Source organism: Manis javanica, chromosome 6 (assembly GCF_040802235.1).
Source record: "Manis javanica isolate MJ-LG chromosome 6, MJ_LKY, whole genome shotgun sequence".
NCBI lineage: Eukaryota > Metazoa > Chordata > Mammalia > Pholidota > Manidae > Manis > Manis javanica.
In genome coordinates, this window is record NC_133161.1 from 118,445,307 (window position 1) to 118,465,804 (window position 20,498).

General features: G+C 39.6%; 2 protein-coding genes across 6 annotated transcripts in view; one reads left to right on the forward strand and one right to left on the reverse strand.

Moving 5' to 3' along the window:
* The window catches only part of DDI1 (DNA damage inducible 1 homolog 1), a 29,772-nt gene extending 26,147 nt beyond the window's left edge, over positions 1–3,625 (reverse strand). Inside the window, exon 1 of the mRNA XM_073239359.1 lies at positions 1–3,625. This exon is cut by the window's left edge and continues 26,147 nt beyond it. The gene's annotated coding sequence lies outside the window, so the exon portion shown is untranslated.
* The window catches only part of PDGFD (platelet derived growth factor D), a 232,595-nt gene that overhangs the window by 139,979 nt on the left and 72,118 nt on the right, over positions 1–20,498 (forward strand). Inside the window, exons 2-4 of one of the 5 annotated variants that reach the window (XM_073239358.1) lie at positions 11,588–11,774; positions 14,745–14,925; positions 15,714–15,797. In XM_073239358.1, the coding sequence (XP_073095459.1) occupies positions 11,588–11,774; positions 14,745–14,925; positions 15,714–15,797 (452 nt within the window). Of the gene's footprint in view, positions 1–11,569; positions 11,775–14,744; positions 14,926–15,713; positions 15,798–20,498 lie in introns of all 5 variants that reach the window. The other 4 variants (XM_073239357.1, XM_037026084.2, XM_037026087.2 and 1 more) reach the window with 4 other exon arrangements.

Sequence of the window (20,498 nt, forward strand, 5' to 3'; positions counted from 1 at the left end):
TGTTATATTTTATTATTTTTGTTGTTAATCTCTTGCTGTGCCTAATTGAGAACTTAAACTTGATCATAGGTATGTATGTATAGGAAAAAACAGCATATATAAGGTTCTGTAGTCAGTACGGTTTCAGGCATCCACCGAGGGTCTTGGAACGGGCCCGCCATGGGTAAGGCGGGGCTGCTTGCTCATTGTTGTGCAGTAACAGCAAACCCTTGCGCATTAAAAGGTCTAGCGAGTGAGGAATAATAAGTATGAATGCAATTCTTCAGGCATTACCACCCTCCTGGTGAGTATTTCTGGTAAATGTTCAAAAGGAATTGATGGTACTTTTTTCTTCTCTTTGTTTATGGCCTCAGATTCTTAAAGAAGAATAATTTTGATTTTAGGGAATTAGCAAGTGATTACTTTCCAAAAACATTGTCTCAAAATTGTTACTCTGAGAAAGGCTGTTGTAAAACATTAACATTTTTGTTTGTGGCAAAAGGAACTGTAATTTTTTTAAAAAGATATATAATCAGGCAACCAACCAACTTTCTCCTCCCCAAATCTTCATAAGCAGAAAGGTTTTGTCTTATTCTTCTGAGTTCTTAGAAAACTCTCTGCTGGAGAATTCTAAATAAACGTCTGATGTTTTGAGCAGCTTTGCTCTTGAGTTGCTGGAAAGCAGAGTGAGCCCCAGTGACTGTTGTCCTTAGAGTGAGGGTATGGGCTTTTGGAAGACTGGTTCTCACCAGGAACATGTGCCACATATTAACCAAAATTATTTAAGGAAGATCATCTCATTAACAGTCCAGGGAGGAATTTAGTAAATGGATTGCAAGCTTCCATGCCTTAGGAAACACTGAGGAAAAAATTGTTGAAAATGCTTTCACACTGGTTTTTAAAGTAACGTTGTTAACAAAGTCTAATTTTCACCTTTGGCAGTTCACACAGTGAGACTCCAACCCTGTGCTTTTTCAGTTAGGAGATAATTTATGGGAAATTATCTAATTAAATTCAATTTAATCCCAGTTGTGTACTTTAGAGTCTGTTCTGCAAATTGACCAATTCATTTAAAATCAGGGACTCCCCACCCTGTTTTCTTTTATATTCTCCATCTTTTGTTTTTGTTTTTTTTGCCTTTCAACAAAACACTGCACCGTGTCTCATCAATGAAGGGACCATTTTGCATCCTAGGACACTTTTCTACACTATGTTGTTACTCACTTAGGGAGGGTGCAAAGAGTACTTGAGATAGCTTAGTAGTAATAATAATAATATATTAGGCAAGCCACAGACTTGACTCTTGATTAGTCTTGCTGAGCTTGCTGTTCTAAAGTAGATGGTTGCATAGGATGAGATCCTGTGGGATCTAGTTAGGCACCTGATCATATGTTATTCAACAGATCTGAGAGTAATCCCAATACAGCAAACTCTTTTATTCCAGCATTGTTTTTTTATTTCTTGGTTGCAGTTTCTTAAAGTGTGTTAGGGCCTAGCTATGGTGAACCTGGTGGTATGGATTTTGATGGAAATAGTACAGAACATGAGGTAGTTGTTTCAGAATATCTTAACCAGACTGCAAGCAGAATAATTTCAGTGGAACTCTCCCCAAAATAATCCATTAATGTTCATGCTGAATGTGTTCCCACAGTGTCAGGCCCATAGGCTGCAATCAAAATCGAATTTCTTAGGAATAAAATATTTGGGCATTTTTCAACTTTGTTTCTGATAAAACTGCTTTTTACTTGTTATCTTACTTCAAAATGCCTTTCAGTTTTTAAAAATTCTGAATATGCATTATTTGCAGTAACCATCTGTCTTGCCAACAGGTTTCAGCCCTGGGCAAGTTCACTATGGATTCACTGAGACCAAGGAATGACAATGGAACATTCTTGGGGTAAAAGGGTTTATACCCAACTTTATTCCCATGGTTGCAGGTCAATCACTAGAATCCTGTCCATTCAGAGCGAGTCTGCACACAGTAAGCCAGTCTTGCCTCTGGGCCTCTCTGCCCCCACAGGCATCTCTGTCTCTGTCTTCAGTGCTGCCACCACTCCGGTCTCGTATCTCCTCTCCTGCAGCCTTGCAGCATGCCACCGTGTTACCCAGAGCACTGGGCAGAGCTTTTTATATATGGTCAATAGCAACATATTGCCCACGTGTGTAGTGAGCTAGCTGACCAGGGTAAGAATCCTGGCCATAGGAAACTTCACTTTATCTACACCATCCATCCATGTATATATTTAACAGATGTATTTTGAGAGTCTCCAGTTCCCAGGTCAGCAAGGCCCTGGGGTCACACTGGTAAACAAGGCAGAGTCCTTTACCTCAGGGAGTTAATGTTCTGCACAGGAATTTTTTAACTCTTCTATGAAACTTTAATATAAATTTTAAAACACCTTTGAGTATCCTCAGTTTTTAATCTCTTGTACCTAACCAACTTCTACTTAGCTTTAAAAAGAGCAAAAAATTAAAATACAATGCTTCTACATTAAAAAGATTATTAAAATTCCTCCATAATTTGTTCAACATAAATTCATGTGCCAAGTGGCTAGTTATGTGCCAGGGGCAGTTTTCCAGTTTGTAAGAAAGTTTTTCCTAAATAATATGTATCTGAACAACTTACTGAAACCACCCATTTGCCCTATTATTTTAGATGACAGCATACAACTGTTTATAGGTGGAAAAATTGCCTGTTTATCCAAGTGAGGATTTTGGATTTCAGATTCCATTGTCCCATCATTTTCTCATTATTGATAATTTAGTCATGGTCAAACCACTGGCAGTTCTGTCCCCTGAAAGAAAATTGATCAAGTATATGTCATTTGGACCTGAGAGGAATCTTAAAAGCTACATTTTGTAGTCCCCTAAAATATTAGCTTATAAAACAGAAGCCAGAAAGGTGATATGTTATGTCTAATACTACTGTCTGCTGTAGTGGGGGAAATTTACCAGGACTAGAATACGATATCACTGAATTCAAGACTCTACTGTTACATATACCAGCCTCTCATTATTTTGGGTCACAATAAATCACTTTAACATCTCTGTGTTAGTTTTGTTACCTGGTAAAGTGACAAAACAAAATTAAACTTAAAAGAGAAAATAGGTTGAGAGCAATAATTTTTACTACCTACTTTTTGGCCAACTTATATTTATGAGGGATTTACAAAACTGGATGCTTATAAACTAAGTTGCACCCTGCAGAAATTACATAGCCTTATTGTGGTTGTTTAGCAGAAGTGGGAGTGTTTGATTTGTATATCACTAAGCTACATTCTGGGCAAACATGTTTCTATGATATATTGTAAAATCCTGTAACAAACATTTCGCAGGTGAAATTTTGTAATGAATCCCTTTGCAAGTTGGAAATTTTCTTACTCAGTGAGCATTCTTTGCCTTTGGCTTGTAGCTTCAGAATAGAGGGTTTGTGACCATTGGTCATACTGCAGGCTCTTGAATGTTTTATGGGGAATGATGGGGCAAATGAGTGTGTCTGTACTATTCCACTGAATTTGTGTGAGGTGGCACTTTATCATTGTTTCTGCTGTGGAATCACTGATCAAATATTTTCATCCTTAACCACTCGGCATTTACCTTTTGTATCTTATGTTGTGACAGATGATATTATGGTCTGAGAAAAAGAAAAAATGTATTACCATTATTTGTAATTTCATTTATTCTTTTTTTTTCTTTTTTTTGGTATCATTAATCTACAATTACATGAAGAACATTATGTTTACTAGGCTCCCCCCTTCACCAAGTCCCCCCCACATACCCCTTCACAGTCACTGTTCATCAGCATAGTAAGATGCTGTAAAATCACTACTTGTCTTCTCTGTGTTGTACAGCCCTCCCCGTGCCCCCCACACTATGCATGCTAATTGTAATGCCCCCTTTCTTTTTCCCTGCCCTTGTCCCTCCCTTCCCACCCATCCTCCCCAGTCCCTTTCCCTTTGGTAACTATTAGTCCATTCTTGAATTCTGTGATTCTGCTGCTGTTTTGTTCCTTCAGTTTTCCTTTGTTCTTATACTCCACATATGAGTGAAATCATTTGGTACTTGTCTTTCTCCACCTGGCTTATTTCACTGAGCATAATACCCTCTAGCTCCATCCATGTTGTTGTGAATGGTAGGATCTGTTTTTTTCTTATGGCTGAGTAATATTCCATTGTGTATATGTACCACATCTTCTTTATCCATTCATCTACTGATGGACATTTAGGTTGCTTCCATATCTTGGCCATTGTAAATAGTGCAGTGATAAACATAGGGGTGCATCTGTCTTTTTCAAACTGGAGTGCTGCATTCTTAGGGTAAATTCCTAGAGTGGAATTCCTGGGTCAAATGGTATTTCTATTTTGAGCTTTTTGAGGAACCTCCATACTGCTTTCCACAATGGTTGAACTAATTTACATCCCCACCAGCAGTGTAGGAGGGTTCCCCTTTCTCCACAACCTCGCCAACATTTGTTGTTGATTGTCTGTTCGATGGCAATCCTTACTGGTGTGAGGTGATATCTCATTGTGGTTTTAATTTGCATTTCTCTGATGGCAAGTGATGTGGAGCATCTTTTCATGTGTCTGTTGGCCATCTGAATTTCTCCTTTAGAGAATTTTCTATTCAGCTCCTCTGCTCATTTTTTAATTGGATTATTTGCTTTTTGTTTGTTGAGGTGTCTGAGCTCTTTATATATTTTGGATGTCAGCCCTTTATCAGATCTGTCATTTATGAATATATTCTCCCATACTGTAGGATTCCTTTTTGTTCTATTGATGGCATCCTTTGCTGTACAGAAGCTTTTTAGCTTGATATAGTCCCACTTGTCCATTTTTGCTTTTTGTTTCCCTTGCCCGGGGAGATATGTTCATGAAGAAGTCACTCATGTTTATGTCCATGAGACTTTTGCCTATGTTTTTTTCTAAGAGTTTTATGGTTTCATGACTTACATTCAGGTCTTTGATCCATTTTGAATTTACTTTCATGTATGGGGTTAGTGATCCAGTTTCATTCTCTTACATGTAGCTGTCCAGTTTTGCCAGCACCATCTGTTGAAGAGACTATCATTTCTCTATTGTATGTCCATGGCTCCTTTATCGTATATTAATTGGCCATATATGTTTGGGTTAATGTTTGGAGTCTCTGTGCTGTTCCACTGGTCTGTGGCTCTGTTCTTGTGGCAGTACCAGATTATCTTGATTACTGTGGCTTTGTAGTAGAGCTTGAATTTGGGGAGCGAGATCCCCCCCACTTTATTCTTCCTTCTCAGGATTGCGTTGGCTATTCGGGGTCTTTGGTGGTTCCATATGAATTTTTGAATTATTTGTTCCAGTTCATTGAAGAATGCTGTTGGTAATTTGATAGGGATTGCATTGAATCTGTATATTGCTTTGGGCAGGATGGCCATTTTGATGATATTAATTCTTCCTAGCCATGAGCATGGGATGAGTTTCCATTTGTTAGTGTCCTCTTTAATTTCTCTTAGGAGTGTCTTAAAGTTTTCAGGGTATAGGTCTTTCACTTCCTTGGTTAGGTTTATTCCTAGGTATTTTATTCTTTTTGATGCTATTGTGAATGGAACTGTTTTCCTGATTTCTCTATTAGTTCATTGTTGGTGTATAGGAAAGCCAAAGATTTCTGTGTCTTAATTTTGTATCCTGCAACTTTGCTGAATTCTGATATTAGTTCTAGTAGTTTTGGAGTAATTTCATTTATTCTTAAACATTATAATATATGATGATGGATTACCAAATACATCTACTGGGATGAGTAATGACTATTCCAAGAAATGGAGAAAGCAAAATAAGGTGTGGGACCCAGCTGCTCCACATCAAAGTCACTGAGGTAGATAGCCTCTTACTGTAGACAATTGTGTTGAAGAAATGACGTCCTAGAGGATGTTCCTAGCTCGAAGAGAGGAAAGTGAGTCCAATACAGGTCATCAACCAGGGAGGTAAGATGAAGAATCGGACATGAGGTATGGAGTCAAAGCCAGGAGTTGGAGGAACTGGGAAGTCAAGAATAAGAAAACAGTTTAAAGCATGAGATGTCAGTAGTTCTCAAACTTTAGGAAATGTCAGAATCACCAGGAGAGCTTACTAAAACAAACAGTGGTGTCTCCACCCCCAGCATTTCTGCTTCAGTATATCTGGGGTAGGACCAAATAACGTGCAATTCTAACAAGCCCTCTGCTGATACGAATGATGCTGTTCTGGGTGGCACACTTTGAGAACATTGTTCTGGATGAATCCCAGAGATACATGATCCTGCAAAGACAGATACTTGGTGGGTGGAGCAAGCTGAATTTGCTTAAAGGGTTGTGGACAGAATGAACATAGCATTTAGGGTTTTTTTTTTTTAATTGTATTTTTCAAAAATGTCAAATGCATAGCTCAGTGTTTATGTGGATGTAAACCCCCTTCTGTATTAAAATGTAAAATAAGACATTACATTCTTGCCATATAAACATAAAAATTATTCTATGAAAAATTATCAATTTTATATGTTTGTAGTTTAATAGCTAGTACAATGCTCTGGTTAAAAGTATGTGCTCTGAAGATAAACTGCCTAGGGTCAAATCTTAACTCTACCACTAGCTTTGTGCCCTGAAGTCATAAGTTTCATAAACTCTGAGCTTCTTTTGTAAAATGGAGATATTACTAATTGTATAGGGTTGTTGTGAAGATTAAATGAAGAAGAGTATTTAGACCACTTAGTGGAATGCCTGGCATGTAACTGCTCTGTATATGTTAGCCAATGTTGGAACCCCAGAATAAATGCCTTCACTCAGCAATGTGACTTTGCATATGCTTGGTAGTTGCCTCAGGTTTAACCTGGTAGGTTGCTCTCTCTATCTGTAATTCATTATAATTCTTCTGCTAAGAATAGCCCTGAGTTGGCATGAAACTATAAATTATATGTAAACAATGTAATTCAAAAGTCAAAGTTGATTACAGATAGCAAAGAATCTGAAATTGCCTCTAGCAAATTTCAGACTAAAAAGAGAATACCTTCTACAGCACAGTGGTTAAGAGTTTCCCCTCTGGGAGGAGATTGCCCGGGTTTGTATTCTGGCTCCACCTTTTACTAGCTCTGTAATCCTGAGAAAGTTCCCTGACCTCTTTGTGCCTCAGAATTTTCATCTGTCAAATGGCGATAATAATAGCTATCTCTGTGAATTGGTATCAGTATATATGGGCACGGGACACAGATAGATTATTTATGAGGCTGTAAACTCCCTTCTGTATTAAAATGTAAAATAAGAGCTTATATTCTTGCTATATAAACATACATAGAAATTATTCCCTGTGAAAAATTATGTATTTCATATTTTTCTCATTTAACAGCTAGTACAATGTGCTGGTTAAAAGCATGTGCATAGGACATTTTAGATCCTATAAACAAAGAATGCGAAGAGCTTAGAACAAAATGCCGGGCACAAAATAAACACTATAAAAGTGTGGCTTTTTTAATCCTATGTACTTTGTGTACTATGTATGCTTTAGCAGCACTTTGTTTTTAAGGGAACTGTCTCCAGTTCAGTTAGTGCAACATAAGTCTGTGGTAAATTCCTAAACCTGAAAACCAGTTTTATCTTAAACTGCACAAGAAGGAAAGCCCCTCCCTCTCCCAACCCCAATCACAGCTCTTTAAACATAATTGGCATTTCATTTATAACCTGTTTGAGGACTTTTAAGACAATCTAGCCTTTAATGATCTAGAAAAAAGAATTTCCTTCCTTGCAGAAATCTCTACAAGTATCCTTCAGGGGATGTCATTGATTTACCTTGTGGCCAACCTCTGTGGTCCTTTCTCTGTGTGTTGTCCCTCCGTCTTGCCTCTCCGTTTGACGCTGCTGACCACTCTGTCCATGCAGTCACCCCATCCTGGGCAGCTTCCCTCCCACTCGTCACTCCTCTGAACCCCCTGGGCAATCCTTCTGTCCCCTGCCCTCCCTGGGCACGTCCGCCAGCACCCAGCCCTCCGCCTCCCGTCTCAGAACGTGGCCCCGAAGGGCTCAGTGACTCCCAAGCCCTCCTCCTCGTCTCCCAGCCGGGGCCCTGTCTGTTCCGCTCTCCTGGCTCCAGGCTACCCGCAGCCCTCTGGCGACGCCCCTTGAATTCCCCCTCACCTTATCACCGCCGGACTTTCACCCCGTCAAGGTCCCTTTTCCCGGAGTCACTGTGAGTCAGTGTCACCACACGGGGTGCAGGCCTGGGAGTCACCTGCTGCTGCCTCAGGCCCATCCCCTTGTGCCCCTTTCCAGACAAATTCCTTTTGGTTTCTTCCCTGATGCAGCCTCACTGCCACCTGCTCTTCTTGGTCAGAACCTTGTTCCCCTAGCAGCCCCCCGGGGAGACGTTCCTAGGCAGGTGCTCTCCTTCAGGGCGCCTTTCCCAGTGATAACAGGCTAATCTTCCTTTCAGCCAGTCTTCTACCCTTGCCAGACCTTTCCCGTTCCCACCACTATCAAGTACAGAGTCTTTTGCCTGGCTTTGAAAGTGATTTCCATAGTTTGTCTTTGAAACCTCCAGCCACCCCACGCCAGCTCCCTAGCATGTCTCCCGTGGGCCTGCTTGGACTGGGCACAGCAGGCCGCCCACCACAACCCCACACCACACCTTACATCCGCCACACTAGCCCTGTAGCTTCCTGTGCCTCCAGGCAGCCACTGCATGTACATTTAGCACTTTACATTATTGATATGAGTAATTTTACAGATTTGCTTTTGATTAAAATACTTATTTAGAGAGATAGTAATTCACAGGTAAGAAAATATGGCATAAGTTGTGAAAGTATTACTGAAGTGTTAGAAATTGTTGAAAACACTGCAGAATATTATGTTTAGATTCTGTGCTTAGTAAATGATTGTTGACTGACTGACTGTGGACTAGTTAACAACTCACATCTGTCTCTCTAGCAAATGGCTTTCACCCATTTCCCAACAGCCCCTTATGACAAAATGAGCAGACAGGCAATGTTCATGGCTAAGTTTTCAGCATAAGGTCAAGAGAAAAGTGATGGGTCAGCTGGGACAAATGTTTGTTGGTGCGAGGAGGTTGTGTCTGGCTGAGCTAGCTGGAGGTGGGGAAGTGACTACAGAGCTGGTGCTCTCCTGTCCTCCTCTGAAGTCAGAGAGTGTGGCCAGCAGCTCCTGCAGCTCCTGTGCTCTTCCTAGAACTCTCTCTCCCACACAAAGTGTAACAGGACAAGGGCAACACATTACACACTAAATAATTTTTTTTAAAAAGGTCAAAATTCCAATTGTACCAGAACACTTGTAGAAGGGAAGGAAGCTCTTGTATTTCACAAACCGATTCCTTCTTCCTCCTTCTCTTATTTTGGAAGCTTTAACAGCCACCCTCAGCAGCCCAACCCTTCAGTGGCTTCCACCAGCAAATTAAGCTTTCCTGCCCAGGCTCACAGAATTATAGGCCTCAGAGTAAACTCTCTGTGGGAGAACACAAATAGACTGTGGCTGGAGGTCTGCTTATGGCAGGGTTCAAAAAACCAAAATATAAAATGCAAAGAACTATGGATACTGGGAAATATGAAAAATGGATCCATTGTGTGCTGCAATTCTGATACAAACTACCCAGAGCCAGGTCAGATTTTTACAGGTTAAGGGCACAGTCCTTACAAGACTCTAGACACAACTAGGGTAGGTGTCTTGCCTGACAGTTTCAGCCCTGAGCAAGTTCACTATGGCTTCAGTGAGACTGAGGAATGACAATGAAACATTCTTGATATAAAAGGGTTCATACCCAGCTTTATTCTCCCAGCAATAGGTTGAGCAGTAGAATCATGTCTGCATTCAGCAGTCTGCAGGCCCATAATCCACCTCCATCTCTGCCTCTGCCCAGAGCACTGGGTGTAGCTCTTTATATACTGACTCAGTAGATAATAGCTCATTGTCAACAGGTGTGGAAGCATTAGCCTAGCAGTGGGCCAATTACATCACCAAGCAGTTTAGGGTCAGGTGAGGATAACTTCCATTTTCCCCACAGTAGACTATCCATACTTCTTACCAACTGGCTATGAATTCAGGGTTCACCATTAGCTCCTCAGGTTTGAAAGTTTGCTAGAACAACTTATGGAAATCAAGAAAGCACTGTAGTTGCAATTATAATTTTACTATAAAGTTATACTATAAAGAGTACAAATCAAGACCATCCAAATAAAGAGACAGACAGAGTGAGGCCTGGGAGGGTCCCAAGAATGAAGCTTCTGTGCTCTCAGGCCACATCACCCTCCCAGCACATCAGTGTATTTCACCAACCAGGCAGATTACCCAAGCCTGCATGACCAGAGTCTGTATTGGGGTTTCATTCTGCAGGCATGATTTATTGAGTCACTGGCAATGGGATTGGACTCAATCTCCAACACCCCTTACTTACAGGGAGGTTGGGAAGTCAGGCTGATATCAGGGCTCTAATTACATGGTGGATCTTCCTGGGGTAGCCAGTACCCATCCTGACACTAGTTAGGGCCCCACAGTGAATCACCTCATTAACATAAACTCAGATGTGGTCCCAGGTGCCCACCATGCATAACAAAGACACTCTATCACTTCTAAACCCTTAGAATTTCATTCTCTGGAACCCAGCACAAAGACCAATCAAGTTCTTTATTATACAACACATAGAAAATATAATAAAATTGGACTATTTTAAGTCACCAAAATGAAGGAAAAATATCATGATTTTTATGATGAAGAAAGTACTGGAAAGTCTCATTAGAAATAAACTGCCATTAAACATCAATAGAGTCATTTCACTTGTTTTTCACTCATTCATTTATTCAACAATAGTTATTGAGGACTTCCTATGCTCGTCACTGAAGATATACTATTATACTGTCTGTGTAAGAAAAAATTTATTTGTATTACATGGAAAAGAAGAAGAATGGATGAACTATTTGGATTGTTTATTTTAATTACAATCTAAGTGAACCTGATGTAGGAAATGGAAGTTCCTATGGCCAGGATCCTCACCTGACCCTTGATAATGTAACTGGCCTGCTGATAGGCTAATGCTTCCACACCCAAAGGCAATAAGCTATTACTGACTGAGTCACTTTATAAAGAGCTCTGCCCAGTACTCTGGGTGGAGGCAGAGACAGAGGAGGACTACAGACCTACAGACTGCTGGATGCAGATGTGATTCTAGTGCTTGAACTATTGCAGGGAGAATAAAGCTGGGTATAAATCCCTTTACCCCAAGAACATTCCATTGTCATTCCTCCATTGACATTCCCCGATGTCACTGAATCCATAGTGAATTTGCCCAGGGCTAAAATCCTCAGGTAAGACACCTGAGGTCTGAGATAGTTAACCTTAATGTCAAAGTGATATTAAAAGAGCTCCCAAAGCACAAAATATTAATCATCACGTCTAGATTTGTAATGAATTGGGGAAAGTGGGAGATAATAGAAGACATATGTTGTTTGTATAACCAGAAGGCTGCCATTTTGTCTCGTTTTTATGCAACTTCAAGAAGTGCTTTGAAATGTGATGTTTTAAACTGTTCTTTTTTTGCTTTCCTGTAATTGGAGCAACATACTAATTTCTACAAGTTGTGACTACTAACAGAGAGCAATCACCTCACAGACTTGTACCGAAGAGACGAAACCATCCAGGTGACAGGAAACGGCCACGTGCAGAGTCCCCGCTTCCCGAACAGCTACCCCAGAAACCTGCTTCTGACATGGCAGCTCCATTCCCAGGAGAAAACAAGGATACAGCTAGCCTTCGATAATCAGTTTGGATTAGAAGAAGCAGAAAATGATATCTGTAGGTAAGTGGCAGGGAAAAAACGCATGTTAGGGTAAATTCCAAGGTGGAAGGAAAAGATGGATTTAAAATATCACATCAGACTTCCCTTTTTGGCCCTTTAGACCCGCTCAAGATATGCCTCTTCTTTTGGAAAAAGCCTTTATGTCAGTGGTACAATACAAAATAAATTGGAGCAGAGACTGCCTCTGCAGAGGGCCTACGAACCAGGCATAATTCACAGAAACTCATTCCTCAACTATCAGAGCCAGGCTGCATGGTTCCCAGAAAAAGAGTGAAATCTGGGGCCTCTATTTTGGCCAGGCCTTGAACAGGCTTGGTGAGCAGGTAGATGCATCCACTATTCCAGGTCACCTGCAGGGCATCAGGGAGCTCCGGCCCAAGCCTGCCATGGGCTTAAGCAGGTGTTCATCCCTGTGTGGCTCCAGCATCTGACCCAGGCTACTGTAACCTATGCACAGTCATCATTTCCCCCAGCACTGGGAGAGGCTGATGGCAAGGACGGTGTCAGGGCCGTACCCTGAAGTCATGGTCATAGGCCTCGAATATGTGTGAGAAGGGAACGATGGCGACCCCAGGGTCTGTCTGTCCTGGGATGGTCTGTTTCCTGCACTTTCTGGGTGAGCTGTAGAAGATGAACGCTGTGCCTGATAATCTTCTCATTTCTTAGCATATTTATCAGAGAAATCCCTGACTATTGTTCTTTGAATTGTCCGCTCACAGCCTGTTATTCATTTAATTAGCATATATAAGAGTTGGAGAGGATTTTTTTTTTTCCTCTCTGTTCTCTACTAAATGCCCTGTTTCTGGACTGCCAGTGAACCCCAGAACTGGTCAATCCTTTCAGCCGTTTATTTTCCTTTGAATAATAAAAAGAGGTGCCTTGTATTTAGCTGTCCTTTGTTGCATGTTTATTATGCTGACAGCTTTTATTATGTTTCCATTTTTTCAAGAATAACAGCAGTGACTATTACTTTCTAGTACCACAGAGGGTAATGTATGCCAGAAAGCAGAGACAGATACATGCAGGAAGATTCAGTTCATATTTATAAAGAGAATAAACTCCAGCGGATCTTATGTCTTTCCAGCCTTGAAAGGGAGAATTAATTTTCTGTGCTGGAGAAAAAGAAATCGTGAAAAAACAAAATAAAACAATACTTTCAAGATCGTTAAAGTGGCTCCCCACTACTGAGCTGGGATTTTGATCCTGGTAGTGAGTTATTTCAGCAGCCTGGCCTTGGCAATAGAAGACGAAGTTAGGATAGTTTCCTCTGCAGATCTTTCATCAGCTCTAGCTGTTCCTCAACATTTATGGAGGGACATAGAGGAGGAGTAAGAGGTGGAAAAGGGGAGAGGAAGCAGGGAAAGAGATAAGAGGCTTGTCTGAAAATGCTCCCTAAGAAACAAAATGATACTCTCTGGCTTCAGATCCAGAGGAAAAATTATGCCGATGTATTTTTTAAAATTATAAGTGACCATTTTTGTTATTAACGAAGTGTCAAGTGTACTCATGCTTCCTGCGGTAAATATGATGTATACGTATTTCATTGAAAATGAAATACGATTGATTTCCTACCATCTGTTCCCAAACTTCCTTGATGTTTACACTGTAGGATTTTATTGCTTGAATAATGATTTTTTGTTAGTGCTTTTCACCTTCCAAGCACCATATAAATGTTAAGTAAATAATTTACACAGAACCCAAGAGCTATCCAGCTGGTAAAATTGTATAAGCCTTCTTATTTTGCTCATAAGGAAACTAAGGCAAAGGACATAGGATCTCATAAATCACTGTCAGCAAAATTTAGTTACAATGTCATTGTGTTCACCTGCCCCTTAGAGTGCCCTGCCCAGCACAGTAAGAGCCCTGTGGTGCATGGGCAAGACCAGGAAAGCCGTTTTGGATTTTCTTCACACTCAATATGATGTTTCTTAGGCTAATTCCTTTTGACAACTGCAGCAGAAAAACAGAAGATGCACGTGAAATTGCTGCCACTGTTCACCCTGAGCGCACATCATGTGCACTGTGATTTTAGCATCTGAAGTCATTTGAGGAGAGGTAGTATGGGAGAGTGGGACACTGATGCTCAGAACTGAAAGGCAGGTAGTTCAGGTCATCAAGCAGAATGTTCCAAGATCTTGGGTATCTGAAGATAGAATAAATGATGCAAGAAGATGTAAACTCAGTCACTGAAGATGCCCTATTATGTGATGGAAAGTTGGGATGGTTTGGGGACACTTTTAGAATCAGTGGTTATACAAACTATCTAAAGAGGCCTTTCCTGTCCTCTTCAACCCTGACATTGCTTCTCTGACCAATGCCAAAGGTGAACCCATGGTCTTAAGCTCATTCACACCCTGGTTTAAGCAACCCAGATATTTGCATTATTGGTTAGTGCACATCCCTTCCCAAAGTCCTATGCTTTCTATTATGGTGTCATATTTTATACAGTCCTTCCAAGAAAAGAAGATAATGATGTTTTTTTACCATTTATGTTTTGTAATGAGTGCTGATTCTATATGCTGCATAGATACAGATCATTTCTTTTCTAAAAGAAGCACTAAATGTGATAAATTAATTCAAAGTGGGAATTTGTTAGAAAAACTTCATATAGTAAATATTTGGCCATATAATTAGACCTACATATGAAATATGACAGTAGATTATACTTAACAAGTTTTTCTACAAAAGTCTTTATAAACTGGATGCTCAGAAAGTAGCCCATTTTCCTTGTTGATAAGGCAAAAGCCATGGCTAAATGAGCATAAGGGATCTTTCAGAATAGATTGCTGAAGTTTAAATTTGGAAAACCTAATCCAAAAACTAGCTTTCCTTTTAAAATCCCTGTGGGTTATAATTTTCATTTGGTATGGTGACTCATGAAAATCACATATGTTAGTTTTCTCAGTGAAAATACGAATTTCAAAGTCTACTTTGCTCAAAACTTGTTTACTTATGTCAAATTGATACTAGGTATGATTTTGTGGAAGTTGAAGATATATCTGAAACCAGTACTGTTATTAGAGGACGATGGTGCGGACACAAGGAAGTCCCTCCAAGGATAACGTCAAGAACAAACAAAATTAAAATAACATTCAAGTCAGATGATTACTTTGTGGCTAAACCTGGATTCAAGATCTATTATTCTTTTGTGGTAAGTAGCTTAACCACCCTGTGATTAAGAGCAGACACTGGTTTCATGAAGTATAGAGATCATTTTCTATGATTAAATGCAGTGGTGTGAGGGTGAATACACTTTATTAATTCTTACTTTATTAATTTCAGTGCTTTGTTCCTACCATATGGCCAGAGGCTTTAATCAAAGACTTCTTTAGTAAGAAATGCCATTCTGGATTTATTAAGTTAACCCTTGGGCCCACACATTTTGAAAAGAGGCATAGTAAATAGAAGATGTAAAATAATTTATAGGAAAGCAGATACTATATTTCTTTTGATTCAATTGATCAAGGTAAATGTACATCCAAGTAGAACATGTGTGAGAGTTGAACTTTTTGGTTCCAGAAGTTGTCTATGTAGCTGCAGTAGAGTTCTGATGACTTTAGTCTAAATTGTGACCCAAATTTTAGAAGTGGCTATGTTATTATTGTTGGGGAATCGTGTATTTTCCTCAGTCCTTGTCCCTGCCACAACAAAGAATTGAAGGGGAGAGAAACAGCAGTGAAGCAGAGTAAAAGTTTTATTTAAAGTTACTTAAAGTGAGAAAAAGTATGGCCACCTCAGCAGGGAGAGGCACCCTAAAAGGTTAGAGAGAGTAAGTTTAAGATTGAAAGGTTACACACTTAGAAAGTGCGGGCGACCCCGGAGAAAGGAGCACCCGGAAAGGCTGGGGGTTCCCACTTTTAAAGATTCTTTAGGAATGTGACTGAGGGCTGGGGGTGCAGACCTGTTGAGTGGTCACTGAATACTTTGAATTAACACAAGGAACTTCCTGCTCTGATTTCTCCCTGGGAATCCGGCGTCCACGTGTGGGAGCAGATCAAACAGGCTGCCTGCCCAGCCCCCAAGGTGGGTTGAGTTATTGTCTGTTTGCTAAAGAGTAAATTAAGAATCTTACATTTTTAACTTCCTGGGTATTGAAATACAATCTTTAAGATGGAATTTTTTCTTCCTTTAACTATGTTGTTTACAGCTGGGTCTGCATGATTAACATAATACAGACATGGGCTATGCTGACTACCCTCATTTACCTGGGCAATATTCAAACATTCCAGGGGCCAAGTTGCTTCTGGCTTTTTGAGCTTCAATTGATTCATTCTGGGTCTTTTTAGTGGACTTTCTGGCCTTTTTCTCTTACAACCCCACTCATATTTATTTTCCTGCCTAACCTAATCATAGAGTCAGAATTAGCAAGCATCTTCAAGATCATAAGGCACAACTCAGGACCCAAGAGTTCTTACCCTGTTTACTACATTGCATGCATGCATATTTGTGGTCACACATCTGATTAAACACCTCACTAGCCATTTCCAATCTTAAATGGTTCTGTTAGAAAATGCCCAACCTCTTTTTGAGCCAAAATCCACATTATAGTTAATCTAGTTGTTGGGTCATATAGTCATGTGTCTTGTTTATTCAGTTGGTCACTAATAAAATACTATAAAGTTCCTGCTCATTATCAGACACTCTGAGAAGTGTAGTAGATATAAAAGTAAGCAAGACAAAGTTCTTGAACCTCCTAGAGCTTTGGAGATGACAAACAGTTAAAAAGCAGTGATAATTGAGATTGTTGAGAAATACAACAGAAATGCTGGGTTCCATAGGTTTAGCCCAGAAGACACTCAGATGATTTTGCCGATCCATTACCTTAAATATCCCTGAATCCTTCAGCTGTCATAGCATATTGCCTTTCGTTTTCCCAGCAACATTTTTCATTCCCATTCAGTTTGTCTCTATCCGTGTCCAAAGTGTGGATGCCAAAATAGAACACAGTAGCATAAATTGAGTCAATTTGTGTCTTTTTTCCTCTTGCAAGTTAAATTTAGAAATGCTTTTTAAATCTTTTTCTTTGCATTATAGTGACTTATTAAACACTAAGTGAATTCTACATCAGAACATTATAAATGAAAAAATAGCATGCAGTGACACTCGGTCCCATTTTAATTTGAAAATAATCCATCAAGCATGATTTACATTATTGCAAACCTATGCAGTGCTGCTCAGCATTTAAATTGAAGTGTGAACCTCGGGTTTCTGCATTTCTTTGCCTTTGATGTGTTCAGTGATGCATGTGTTTTCAATTGTTCAGATTTGACATGTTGCAATTGTAAAGGAAATGTTTAATGAGGATCTTTTTTTTTTTTGCCTTAAAATATTTTGTGAAGCTTTGGTTATGACTAAGTTGAATGGTCCATAAGTGAGTTAGAAACACTCTAACTCCGATACAATGCCTTTAAGGCAAAATAACTCCTTTTTGTAGGAAAAGCAGTGCAGCTATAGATTTAGGGAAGAATAAATACTCGTGTTTGAGGTCTTTTGGATGATGGTGAGCTCATCACTCATTTCCTAGCCAGTGTTAAGTAGAATATTGGGCAGCCTCTGAGGTTTGGATGTGAACTGTTTGGCATCATTACACTCATTTATTCGTTCACCTCCACCAGTACATTCCATTGTGTGGGTTAGAAATAATGATAGTAGAACTCTTGCATGTATTTCTCTACCAGCCTCTTGGTCTGCACTCACTGAGAATAACTCCAGGTTCCTTTTCCTCTCAGTAGGATTCTGGCACTAAATACAATTGACTATGGCCAAAGTGCTTTGGTGGCTGGATTCCATAGGTAGAATGAGCTCAGCCTTCAGGTGGATACAGATTGTAGATCTATATGGATTTTTGATAAAACTCTTTCTTTTGATTCTTGCTCAACAGGGATAGAAGATCACTTTTGGATTGACCAGTGTATTAGGAAAATAATTTTGTTCATGTTTTAACTTTACTTGGAGAAACTTTAGTGTAGTGTTTATAAACTCAAGTATTACAGAGATTGGGCTTTAAACTCAAAGTGGGTCTGATGTAAGCAAAGAGGGAGGGAGCGGGATTAAGTGGCTATCTCTCTTTAAGTTATCTAAATAATCATTCTTAAAAGTCTTATGCAGGTCCACAAAACCTCAAGCGGTTCAAGGCAGCTGTTTTGCAGTGCCTACTTTAAGGAATGGTAGGTGCTAGGGAAATCTGAGACTTAGGTTAGTTCCTGAGGAGTCAAAGTGCTCTTGGAAATGGCAGGTAGATGTTGGGGTAGGTCAAAAGCACCTCCCTTCTCACATCTACCTTTCCTGCCTCTGCTTCCCATGGGCTATCCTTCCTCTTCCTACTTCTCTGACTCTCCAGGTGTACAAAGTCTTTGCCTGAGGCTGTGAGCAGTACGTGCCCAAGAGCCCTCCGCACTGGAATCAAATCTACAGTTTATGATCATAATGTTTTTGGAATACCAAGTCCAGTGTATATCTTTAGTCAATTTTTCACTCAGGCCAGGTGTGGTAGACCACTGAATGATACCAAGCTCACTTATTTTGGTTCTTATACTACATTTTCATTTGATGTGCTTAGAATTTAATCTGTACCTATCACAGGCACCCCTGGGGCAAAACAAAACAACCACATAGAACCAGAGTCTGCTGTAAAGCTCCTATTAGATTGGATAGGGTTTCCCCAGTTACTAAGGGTATGATATTAAACACCATTTAACACTTTAATGTGTTCAGTGATACATCTATACTCAATCGTTCATGGACAAAATGTGCTTGGCCTGCTGGAATAGTGATGGAAATGCTTCATGAAGATTCTCTTTCCCCTTAAAATATCAAGCTTATTAGTACTAAAGTATATACTTTTCATGAAGTTAATAATTAGAACTAGTGTGAGATTTTAAAATGATACTTAGCACTGTGCCTTGGATATATAGTAAGTGGTCAATAAATAATGGTGCTAATGATCCTACCCTTAGCATCATTAACTCTGTGTGTGTGTGTGTGTGTGTGTGTGTGTGTGTGTTTATGTAGTCTCTTTCCGATAAACAGTGTTAAAAAACAAAATTCAACTTAATAAATTTTAAAGATCTTGTTGGCTTTATGTAATAATTCATGAATCTGGAAGCACCCAATCTAGCAGAGAGGAAGGAGCTCTGAGGAGCTGTACAAAATGAAAGACTTTTATAGGCAGAAGGGAGCAGGGACAAAGAAGTCATATGAGGCAAAAATAGTGGGTTGGTTACTGAAAGTTTAGCAGGGGTCTCTCAAGCAGGTTGCCTGACTAGTGCTGATCAGGTGACTCTTGATTGACTGGTTTAAGATTCCATTTCTTGGGGGGCCAAAACCATAATTAAGTCTTGGTTTGGTGACATGGAGCTGAGCAAACATTACTCCACTTCGAGCCGACTGTTTTGTTTTCAGCAATGGTACTAACTGTTCAAGGGTAAGACAGGTACCTTATTCCTGTGCATATTCTCTACAGCGCCGAATGCATGGCTACGTAGTATTTGCTGAACTGACTCTTTCCTGATAAATTATGATTCATAAGAACTGCCTAATTTCATTTTTGTAATCTGTTGCTCAGCCTTCTTTCCTAATTTCACTCCATTGAGGAAAATAGGCAAACTTCAGAGGGCATAATTAGCAAGATGTGACAGTCTGAGTAAATTAGGCTTACCCACCTCAAATCCAGTTTGTTGAGAAATGAATGAATGGATTGTTAGGGTTTGCAGACCATTAAGCAGATTATTGGAAAAGTGTCCAGTTATAATATAAGGCTCCCAAATGGATGGTATGCAGAGAAGTCCACATGCCTGGGTATGAATTTCAGCTCTGCTGCTTCCTGGCTCAGAACTCAGTGTTTTTCATCTCCAAAATGGTGATAATAATTCTGCCTGATATTTAAGTAATCACAAGGATTAAATTAAACAACTTTGTAAACTACTCTGCCTACAACTTGTTACTCAAATATTTGCTGCTCTTATTATCATTGGCATTGGCATTATTGTTAATCTGTCAGATGACACGTGAACTTGGCAGTCTTGTACAAACAGCCCAGTTATTAGTGTGGGTGTGCACATGTACACACACCTCTGACCATAATTCACTTCCTTCATCTAAGGTAGCAGCATTTTATTGTACATTAAAACAAGTATAAAACCTTTGTGTATGTGTGTGTTTAATGTAAGATACATTGAATTCAAAAACTAAAAATTTAAGTCATTTGAAAACTATTCAAAACCTTTTTTGTCTTATTAACAAATTTTGCAAGTTGAGATGTGCTAATACCCATTATAAATACTTTCTAACTAAAAAAGCAGTTTTATCAGATCAGTTGCTTAACTGTACATTTCTGCAGTTTGAATTAACTTCAAGTGGTGCAGTTGAGATTTCCATTGAGATTAAAATTCTATATGAATCAGGGTTTTGCATTATAGATAATTATTTAAAATAGAAGCTAAGGAAGAAGATGTAAAATAAGAAGTGGTTGAGCAGGAGAGAAAAAAGAAATAGAACCAAGGAGTTGGACAAGATTCTCAATTATAACAACTTTGACAGGTTCTCATTTTGCTCCCCTGAAACTTACCAACTGATGAAAAAAATCAAAATAACGGTGGGCAGTTCATCCTTATTCCCCTAAGCTAAATTCTCAAACAAAGCTGGAGAATAAAGGACCTCATTCACTTTCTCTGTAAAATGTGTAGAAATTCCATCCTTTTGAAATGGTCAGATAAAAATCGTTGA